The 10,917-nt window shown below is 51.3% G+C and overlaps 1 protein-coding gene across 1 annotated transcript; it reads left to right on the top strand.

Annotated features, from left to right (window-relative positions):
* Window positions 1–3,933: 3,933 nt before the first annotated feature.
* Window positions 3,934–10,245, top strand: NCF1 (neutrophil cytosolic factor 1; the record flags this gene model as incomplete). Its single annotated transcript, XM_079545209.1, has 11 exons — window positions 3,934–4,005; window positions 4,210–4,290; window positions 4,575–4,650; window positions 5,678–5,843; window positions 5,949–6,004; window positions 6,319–6,441; window positions 6,930–7,037; window positions 7,585–7,702; window positions 8,041–8,148; window positions 9,639–9,778; window positions 10,127–10,245. The coding sequence occupies 11 exons, from the start codon at window positions 3,934–3,936 to the stop codon at window positions 10,243–10,245; spliced, it is 1,167 nt and encodes a 388-aa protein (XP_079401335.1).
* Window positions 10,246–10,917: the final 672 nt, after the last annotated feature.

Here is a 10,917-nt window from a genome sequence, read left to right as displayed (position 1 = left end):
GATCAGCAGTGAAACTAACTCACTTTCGTTTTACTTCTGTCTAGCCAGAAGCACCCAGAGCTGAGAAGAGCTTGCCAGGACTGTGCTGAGCTGTGTGATGTAACTGTATGAGAGAAGTACCTTCTGTACAAACCCTTTTGTACTTTGAGATAGAAATGTCTACTTTTTCAGCAGTTCTGTGAATTGACTTAACGTGAAGAATGACTGCAGGTTTGGAATGGCTGGTTTTGCTCTGGAATATATGATAAGGACTGAATTTGTTGCAGCAATACTGGGGAGATGATAAGGATTCAAACGAACGGGGACTTAACAGAGGCCATCTACATTTCCCAATGAAGCTGAATTCCACTGTGCCTGAATATATCTCAGCTTCTGTAATGAAGAAACAGTGCAAGTAGCTCAGTTTGTTAGTTTCACTTTGGAGAAAACAGATCACTGATTTTTTTTTTTTGGTTCTTGCTCCTTTCATGGCTGATTGGCCAATGGTATGTGTATATTTGCACTAATTTTTCCTACATCTGCCACAACTCATATGTTTCTCATAAATAAAAGGTAAACTGGTTCACTTGACTGTTAGTATGCACTAATGAGATGGGCAGTATATCAGTTTGTGGACTAGGAACCCTTTTAAATTTAATCCTTTTATAGTTTGCTCCATTAATTGAAAGTAATAAGTGCATGTTTTATCAGAGTATCACGTGGGATTTGTATGATGGGTCTGCTCTGGCAGCCCTAATTTAGGCAAAACGGAGTGAGATTTTCTCCTGCAGGCTGTGGGTAATGCCCTGCTGTTCATCCAGAGCTACCTACAGAATCCTGCATCACAAGCTGCTGTAAGCCCTAATGTCTCAGAACTTAGATCTCCCATAGTCCTGTTTATGCCCCACATCATGTGAGAGTCTCATGTATTCATTTCTTGAAGTTTCACAACCCGTGAGAGTTGTAAAATTCTGGCTCGAGGAGGTTGGGATGACTGCATTATGCACAAATGCTCGACCTTATTCCCTCATTAAGAAATAAAGATATTTCTGATGGTTTTTTGTGACTGTCCATATATGTTCACACAGCAGTAACTTTGTAGGCAGCTAGAATATGCTACAGCATAGATACTGCAGTGAAGAACTGAGTTCCTGTTCCACCCTTTGGACAAGGAAAGCAGCTCTGAGTGGTGCATCTGCAAGGACAGTTTTGAAGACCTGTGTGCAGTTGGCTGTAGTGTCTGTCCTGAGGAACATCGACAGGAGGAACTGTGCAGACAGGTTCCGAGCAGCACATGCTGTGGGTGTAAGGCAGGGAGAGGGCTGTAGCTCATGTGCTGGCACGATTGCTCCATGTAGGTCTTAGTGCTCCTGCTTTATGATGTTTGGAGGCATTGTAAGAATCTGGCTGTCATTGCGGTGGCAGTGGGGGCAGGGATAGCTCTGTGCTGAGCCGTTTTGAAAGTGCTGACAGCAGGTGATGGATGCAGTGCTGCCCTGTGTCAGCCCCACAGCAGTGAGCCCAATGGATTTTTTTACCTGGTGACTCAGTGGTGTGGGCACTCTCCCAGCTCATAGCCATGACATATTTCACTTCAGTGGACCTCTGTGGATAAGTTGTAACAGAATGACAGCCAGTTTCACAATTGCTGCCAGACGTTTTTAGGGTGGGGAAATGAAGTTAACACAGCTTTTCATGCGTTTTCAGCTTCCCTTTTCGAGAAGGCAGAAGGGAGGGCCATCCCTCCTTCACTATCATTGCCCTTAGGGCAGCACTCCTTGCCTTGTCTGCCCAGCAGGGCTCTGTGCTGCTCATATGGAGTTGGTGCTAACGTGAGTTGAGCGGGGCATCATAATGAAGGAACTGTAAAAATAGTTCAGGCTGCTGCCTGGCGCGGATGTCCTGGAAATGCATCACACCCTGGGCGTATGAGAGCTTGGAAAAGTGAAGTGAAAACTGATGATGGTGGTTTTACTGGAAATGCTGAAGGCTGGGATTGGGTCCATCCCTATGGCAGATCTCATTAGTGTTGGGGTGCACATCAGCAGTGCTCTGTCGATTCTTTCTGATGGCTCTTTTGATGGTCTCGGGCATTTTGAGTGATAAGCAGTAGGGATAAATTAAACTGTCAAAGTAATTGCACTGATATTTATACCTTCCAAATACCAATTTTATATTGAAAATGATCTATGTATATAGTAGGCTGCAGACTTTTAAGGTGTTGACCATGTACGAAAATCTGATTCATTTCTGAACTAGTAATACATGAGGTGTTCCACTCTTTGGGCACTGAGGGATAATGCCTTAAAAAGCCTTGGCTGTACTGATAAATGAGGAAATAAATACAATTGTAACACCTTACCAGAGCTCTGAATGTTTTCTTTCTTCCAGCAGAGAATGCCTGCGGTTGATGAAGTGCCAGAGGAGCATCTGTCAGAACACACAGCCTGTCCTGCTCCGTGAGCTGGTTCTGCTCTCCTTAAGAGCAGTTTGGTTACAGGCAGTGTAGGACACCCTCAGGTCGGCACCCCGATCTCACTGCAGCAGTGACTGGGTGTCACGTGAGGTCCAGCACAGCCCTTTGGTGCTGGTTGTGGGTGCAGTGCCATACAGAAGGAGACACTCCATTCTCCCGAGGAGCTTCACACGTCCAGTGCTTCCCCTTTGGTGCCCTTCTTGACCATACAAACCCCATCAGCTGAAGTCGTGCTTCCCCTAGAAGAGGTGTGCAGTGCTGAGGAGCATTGCTGCTGCTGGCATTTGAAGCCAGTGGGAATTCTCAGCATCGCTCAGGCATCAGGTGCTGCCTTCAGGTGCCAGCTTTGTTTTCCATACACATGAATCCTCTGATGAACTCCATAAATCAGCTTTATGTCTCAGCTGGGTCGTTACTCTTCCAAGAATTTTCTTCTGAAATGGCTTTTCTTCCTATCTAGGAATTGTGGGGCAATTAGTGGGAGCACTAATCAGTGCATCATACCGAGCAGCACGCTGAGTTATGCCTTGCATTGCATTATAGGCTAACCCGGTGCCAGCAGTAAGACCTAAAACCTCCATTTCACTTCTCACATTACAGGAAGAAAAATGAGGAAATAGAAATAAACATGTGCACTATTTCCAGAGATGCACTGTCTGTAACTCAGGTTTAAATTTAGTACAACCCTAATTAAGAAATGAGCTTTCGTAAAAACGTTTCTGCATACATAACAGCAATCTGGCTATTAGCAGAATGCAAACAGCTCTAGGTGGATTTTTTTTTAAATGTATGATTTGTTGCTCAGTGTTCACTCGCTTATAGGGAAGTCCCCACCTTAAAGTCAAAAAGAAACGTTTGTTTGACCCATATGTGTTACCTCAATAGCTGCAGCATCCCATGCCTGGGGTCGGGGGTAAAGCTGCTGGGTTTCATCTCTTCGATGCAGCTGGAGCAAACCTTGCCTGGCTCAGGGCCACCGGTGGAGGTGATGAGATCCTTGGTGGCAGCTTTTTGGGGATGCTGCAGGTGATGGGAAGAAAATGGTGATGCAAAGGCAGGGCCCAGCCTGTTTGCAACCTGTCCCCCCTGCTTCCCCAGGGGGATGGTGCCGCTGTCCCTGGGCTCAGGGGCACGCTGGGTGCTTCCAGAAGGAGTGAGTACAGGCTCCTGCTCCCATTGCCTTTGTCAGTGCGCTTGTCCTGCCTGCAAAATGAGCACTGTAGCCCCTGTGCCATCCCAGGGCAGTGTCACCTGGCTGCTGGGGCTGGAGGCTGCGCTGTCTCCAGCGAGGGGTGGACTGGGGCTGGGCTGCAGCAGGAAATGCTGGTTCAATACAAGCTACAGAGGGTGAACAGTTACAGATGTGATTGCAGCACAGCTTCCGTTTTCCTGGGGCTTTTAACTGAAACAGTGCAAGGCGAAGGCAGACGGGAGCAGAGCACAGGGAGGCAGCAGCACAGAACCGAGTGGGAGCAGCTATGGGGGATGCCTTCATCCGGCACATCGAGCTGCTGGGCTATGAGAAGAGGTTCTTCCCCAGCCAACACTATGTAAGTGCACAGCCAGCAGTGGAGGGCAAAAGCCTGGCCAATGTGTTTCTTGAGATAGCGGTGATGAAGCCTTTAAGAGCCTCCCTTTGTGGAACTGGGGGTCATGGGAATGACATGGGCTGGAAGCAGCCAGAGGATGAAACCCCACTGGGGTTTGGGGTCCCGGCCACGTGCTGAGCTGCAGCACTCTGCTCTGCCCCGCAGGTCTACATGTTCCTGGTGAAGTGGAATGACCTCTCTGAAAAGCTCATCTACCGCCGGTTCACCGAGATTTACATGTTCCATGTGAGCAGACCCAGGGAGACACCACCCCAAATCCAGGGTCGGGCAGGGAGGCTAAAGCAGACAGCAGGTTTGAGCTGGAACTGCCCCCACATAAACCTGGCTCAAAGGAGGCTCTTGGGTCTCTGTGTTTACATCTCCTTTGCTTCGGGAATGGGGAGCCCGGTGTCCTCAGGGAGGTTTCTCCTGGTGTTGGGTTGCAGACTGCAGCTGGGAGGGATGAGCTGTGGGTGTTGTGGAAGGGTCCCCGTGCCATTCTCACAGCCCTGCTCGGCCCTGCTCCATAGAAAGCACTGAAGGAGATGTTCCCCATCGAGTCTGGAGACATCAATGCGGAGAACCGGATCATCCCACACTTACCAGGTAAGAGGCAGAAGCCTGGGGGCTGGACCAGAAATCACAGCCGCTTGGAAAATCGCCCCAAACTGCTCTGCCCCTGTGCAGATATTGGCTGCCATCTCTATTCCTGCTTTCAGGGCTGGAAATCAAAACCCCAGCAGGGTCCGTCTGGTGCTGGGTGCCCTGGGGATGCATCCCAGAGCATCAGCTTCGGTCCTGGGTGGGTGTAAAGGAAAAGGTGTGCTGAGCAGCTGCAGCTGAACACAGCCCTCCTTTGGTGACACCATCCACAGGATGGCTTTGGTGCTTTTGTGATGATAGAGAAAGGTATAAGGGGAAGCAATGCAATGTATATTCAAGGAGAACGGTATAAACTGATGCAAAGAGCTGGCACTTTGTACCTAACTAAGCAAGGTGCAGCTCAGGAAAAATCCCCCTTACATTTAATTTCCTTCCTCAAACAAGGCAGGGAGGGAGAAGTAGCTGTGGGCTCTGACTCCTCAAGGAAGCTCTCTGCAGTGCACAGCAGGATGGGTGTTTTTCTGCTTTCTGCTATTCCAAGCTGCCAGGGGTGTCCTCTTCTGAGCACGAGGCTGCCCAGCACAGCACACTGCTGTGTTTGGAGAACTGAAAGCATCAGGAGTGGGACAGCTGTGGGGTGTCATTCACGTGTGTGCCCGATGTGGGGTTCAGTGCTGTGCCATGGGTTGGAGCTGCAAGTGGGGTTTGCTGGGAAGGAGAGATGTCCGTGTGTCCGCATGGTCCTCTGAGCCGTTCCTGGTGCTCTGGAGGCAGCGAGCCTCATTACAGCTGGGCAGGGCCTGAGCACAGCTGTGGGAGTTATTCTGTAACCAAAATAGGGTTCAATGGGGTTTTCCTAGGGCTTGTGCAAGGGCTGTGGGCTGCAGGGATGAGCTCAGCTGTGCAAATTCTGCACTTGCTTACCGGCACCAAAGCCACTCGTTTTCAGGTGCAGAGCAGCCTGCTCGAGCAAGATGTAAATCCTTGGCTTTCTGTCTGCTTTTTCTGACTCCTTTCCTTTCTCCCCCAGCCCCCAAGTGGTTTGATGGGCAGCGCTCAACGCAGAGCAGGCAGGGCACGCTGGCTGAGTACTGCTACACACTGGTCAACCTGCCCCACAAGATCTCCCGCTGCCTGCACGTGGTCAGCTTCTTCGAGGTCCGGCCCGATGACATGAACCCCGTCACAGACAGCCAGTGAGTGCAGCAGGGCCAGTTCTTCACCTCTGTGGTGCAACGCCAATTAATCACGCAATAATTAGCTCTTGGGACCTAGCTAATGCACCACTTTGCTCCACGTAGGATCAGGAAGCCCGAGGTGTTCCTCCTGCCCAAGGATGCAAAGAAAAACGCCAGCGGTGAGAGGCCTGGGGGGGCTGCATGGGGCTGCCTCCTGCCACGGCAAAATGCACAGGGAGAGGGGCAGTGTGGGTGGATGGGGCTGAGCAGGGGCAGGCTGCCCCATGGCAGGGGCTGTGGCTCACAGCAGAGGGCAAAAGCAGCCCTGCTGCTGTGTGAAAACCTCATCCTGTGGGAAAAAGAGTCCGGGATGTAACTGTTGAGTCCTAGAAGGTGCTGAGGCTTTGCGTTAGGCTGTACTAGAGTTGCTTTTAATGTGGCTGAAATAGGATATTTCTGTGCGAGGAGGGAACGTCTCTCTTCTCTCCCACAGACATCACAGGCCCCATCGTCCTGCAGACGTACCGAGCCATCGCCGACTACGAGAAGAGCTCCAAGCCTGAGATGGCTCTAAAAGCTGGGGATGCGGTGGACGTCGTGGAGAAGAGTGAGACTGGTAGGCGTCCGTGCTGCTGTGGGCCAGCCCTGTTCCTGGCCACCATCTCAGCAGGGGTGGGGACAGCCTTTGTGCCTTACACCCAAACACTGTGTCCCTATGGCGTCAGTTACTACAATAAAGGTTGTGAGGGGCTGCTGATGGAAAGGCCCAGCGCCAAACTTGTCAGCGCTTCCCGATTCACACGGAGCCCCATGACGGTCGGTTCTGGTCGGGGTGTGGGGTTGTGAGGCAATCCTAGAAAACCCTGCAGCCTCCTCATGTGCCTCAGCCTGGAACGGTTCCCACCCAAGAGGAAGCAGCATGAAGTGGCCGGGCTCCCCAGTTACACCACCACAAAAACAAAGAACAGCCCCAGTGCCCTTTCGGATGTGTCATGGGGGATGTCATGGGAACTCCTGAACACGGGATGGGGAACACGGCTGCTGCTGGCCGCTCCTGCAGCCTCCACGCTGTCCCTGCTCTTGCCCACCCTGCTCTCCTTGCAGGTTGGTGGTTTTGCCAGTTAAAGAACAAGCGGGGCTGGGTGCCAGCTGCCTACCTGGAGCCGATGGATGGTCCTGATGAATCGGAGGAGCAGGAGCCCAACTATGCTGGTAAAACACTCAGAAAACCACAGCGTTCCCAAGAGCATCACCCCTCTGCAGGACAGTTCATTGCAAGGCAGGACCTCTGGGCACGGGGATAACGCTGTAGGAGCAGCACAGGCTTTCCGTTGCACTGAGCTCCTGCACTCCCCTTATTGCCCTGCTGTCCTGCCTCCCTGTTGTGCCAAGCAGGAGGGGTCCTGCAGCTTCCTGCTCATTGCTATCAGGGCTTCGTCTTTGTGGTTTTCAAAACACTCTTGCAGACTCTATCAGCACAGCACTTCCTTGTTCCTCATTTAATCACCCAAATTATAAACATGCTTTTCAGCCTAGATAAATGTCCTTTCACTATTTGCACTCGCCAGCTTTCTCCTGCAGAAATGCTGAGTGGACCTGGAGCAGCTATTGCACCAGCAGAGCTCAGCCCAGTCTTGGAGACCTGGAACACTCTGGGTTTGCCTAAAATTGCAGGTTGATGCTCTGGTGCTTCCTCTGCTCAGTGAAGGAGAGGCTGAGCCCCATTGCTGGGGGTGATGTCCCAGTTGTGTGTGTGCAGGTGAGCTGTACATGGTGCAGAAAAGCTACACGGCTGTGGAGGAGGACGAGCTGACACTCAAGGAGGGTGACACCATCGAGGTGATCCACAAGCTGCTTGATGGCTGGTGGGTCGTCAGGTGAGAAACACCACGAAAGCAGGCAATGGGATGGACCCGAGGTTCTCCACATCAGGGCTGTGACATCTGTGGATCATTTGGTGCTGCTGCACAATGCTTTCTCTTTGCAGGACTTCTAGTAGCCTTGTGGCTTTGCTAAGTGCAAACACCAAGGAGGCAGCAGATGGAAAAAAATGCATCTGTTATTTTTCCTGCCTCTGAGTATTCTGGCACAGTTTGTTTGGTGAATCCTCAGCTTTCATCCCAGCCTTAGCTCACTCTGTAGTTTTGGACTTTCCCAGGGGAATCCCAGCTGCATTTGTGCTCTGGAGAACAAGCAGCGTTGCTTTGTGTTGCAGGAACGATGAAACCACAGGCTATTACCCCTCCATGTACCTGCAGAAATCTGGGGAGGTGAACACTCCCGAGAAAAGTGGGCTGAGGAACCACAACATTCCCCCCCGGAGGTAGGAAATGAGCTGAGGGAGGGAGGGAGGGAAGAGGGTGAAAGCTCCTCTTCGAGAGGGTGAAATGAAACTTTTGGGTGTGTGGTGTCCCCTGTTCACCCTGGCAATGCAGAGAGAGGAGAGAGGTGAGCAGAGCACAGAGAACAGGAGCAGATCCTGCAGGACTGCAGCAGAGCCAGCCCAGATCAGCAGGCACATTTCTCCTTGTCCTTCTGCAGAGTTTCTTTTCTGGGCTAATCTCGTTTAATTTTCAAATTAGATTTTTTTTTTTTTTTTTTCCCCTAAGTGCATCCACTGAATCTTTGAGAAGCGGGGAGAGATTTGACTAATCAGGGCTGCCAAATGGCCTAATCTGATGGGAGGATTTGAGCTAATGGAAGGGATTTTATTTTGATTAAAAAGATAAAAAGCAATAATAGCTCATTAATTCTGATGCAACGACAATGGCTAAGAAGGGCAGAGCTTGCCTGGATCTTTTCTTCCCCCACAAGAAAACAAGGCAGACTTCTATAAAATCTCTCAAAATCTGGCTCTGCTGGAGCATGGGTTGATGGTGAGGCAGTGTAAAAAGGTACAAATCCGCTTATTTGAGTGCACTGATGCTTACTGATACCCTTGGGGAGGACAGTGACCTGTCCCTGTGGCACTGCTGATGGCAGCGCACAGCAGAAGCAGGTGGGAACTGGCTGCTTACCGGGGAATGGCCACAGCATGAATTTGGGCTCACAGCACTCCCACTGCGGTGAGGAAGAGCTTGGCTACAAAATGGGGCACACGCTGAAACTAGGCAGGGGCTGAAGGCAAAGGACTGCAGGTGCCTGCAGCAGAGCAGGATGGTGCCGTGGGTGGTGGAAGCCACCACTCTCATCCTGGTCGTGACAACAAAGCAATGGTTCTGTCCACCTGCCTGGGGATTGCCCTGCATGCTGGGGCTTTCCCACAGCAGTGTGGCTCTGCATAGCTCAGAGCTCAGCCTTTCACTTCTCTCTGTGGTGTCTGCTGCGGGCACAGCACTGAGCAGACAGCTGCACAGGCACCTGTCTCAGGCTCTGCCCCCAGATCCCATACAGGGAAGCTCAGTGCTGCAGCCAGCATAGATACCATATCCATCCATCCACCCACCTGCAAGCAATGTTGTACATCTCTTCCAGGAGTTTCTTGAATTCTGGGGAAAACCTCGTGCCTCTCCTGCCCTTTTCGGCATTGTGTCTGATCTGCCTTGCCATCCCCACCTTCACTTTCCAGGCTTCAGGTTTCACCATCAGCACATGTCTACAAAGCATTGCTTCCTAACAGCAGTTCACCCCCAGGAGCTGGCAGTCACCTGCTGCCTTCTGTCAAGTGGAAATGAAAAGTGGGTAGGGGTGTTCAGGCAAGGTAGAGCAGGAAGCACAGTGTACAGAAGCAGGGCTGGGGATTCTAGGAGGGAAACTGTGTGAGTGAGAGCTGTGGTTATGGAAACGGAACATTTAATTTCTGACTTGCTGCAGATCCACCATCCGCAATGCAAAGAGTATCCACAACAAGGGACGGAAGCAGATCAGCCAGGAAACCTACAGGAGGAACAGCAAGAAGTACATGCAGAACTGGAGGAACATGAGGGGCAATTTGCAGAACAAGGACATCATCTGTAAGTCTCAGCAGGGTCTTTGACCTAGACGTGGACTGAAGTCCTGCAGGACTGCTATTCTATGATTTTATGACATGGTTCATGCTCTCCAACACTGGTTGCTGGCAGCGTGGCATAAACAAATAGACTTGAGAATCTCTGTGCCACTCTGAAAGATGTAGGGGGGAGGAGGAAGCGAGTCTTCTTTTCTCTCAAACCCTTTGCACTTCGTGGCCCCAGGCGTGGGCTGCCCTTATAGGGCAGCGTGGCCTCCGGCTCTGCCCTTTCACAGGAAGACCTGGAGGAGCACATGGAGGTGTGGGGTTGTGCAAGAGCTGTGACCCATCTCTACGTGTGTTTCATCCACAGCTGAGAAAAATGAGCAAGAAGAGAACAAGTCAAAGGCTCAGCCTGCGGTTCCTCCCCGGCCCAGCAAAGACCTCATCATGAACCGCTGCACAGAGAGTACCAGGAGGAAGATCATGTGAGGGCTCTCAGCCCCCAAACCCTGCGAGCAGATGCTTCATCTCTCGTGCAGAGGGGGCACCGAGCCAGGCTGAGGGTCTGCGTGCCTCCCAGAGCAGCTGTGAGCACAAGCTCTGTGTTAACCCCCAGCACAGTGGCCCCAAGGAGCAGTGTGAGCACTTCCACCAGCACCTCTGGGTTGAGCCTTCCCACAGCGCAGGTTTCTCATCACTAGCAGGTTCGCTTTTATCCCTTATTTGTATTCTGAATGATTTTTTTCTTCTGGTTTTTAACAGTTACCAGCATTGCGCTGAGAGTGCAGCCAGGGCTTCAATCACTGTGAGAAAACCCTAAATAACGTGTACAAAAAGCAGCGTAGCATAAAGAGACACTTTATACACGTATTTCAACGCTTTCACGCTGTGTGTGGACAACTGATCAATAAACAAGATATCGATGCTGAACCAATTCGGTTAAATAGTGAAAGCTCTCTGGTGAAAGCTTTCTTTGCTCCCTCTAGTGGGATACTGGGGCTGGAGGTGCAGGTGTGAGGAGTGAGCTGAGCCTCGGGCGGCCATGAGGTGAAGCGGCCATGAGGTGAAGTTGCTTGAGGGGAAGCGGCCATGAGGTGAGGAGGCCTTGAAGTGAGGTGGCCATGAGGAGGCGGCTATGATGTGAGGAGGCCATGAGGCTAA

Source organism: Tetrao urogallus (genome assembly GCF_951394365.1).
Source record: "Tetrao urogallus genome assembly, chromosome: 20".
Taxonomy (NCBI): Eukaryota; Metazoa; Chordata; class Aves; order Galliformes; family Phasianidae; genus Tetrao; species Tetrao urogallus.
This window is presented reverse-complemented; position numbering and strand designations above follow the sequence as displayed.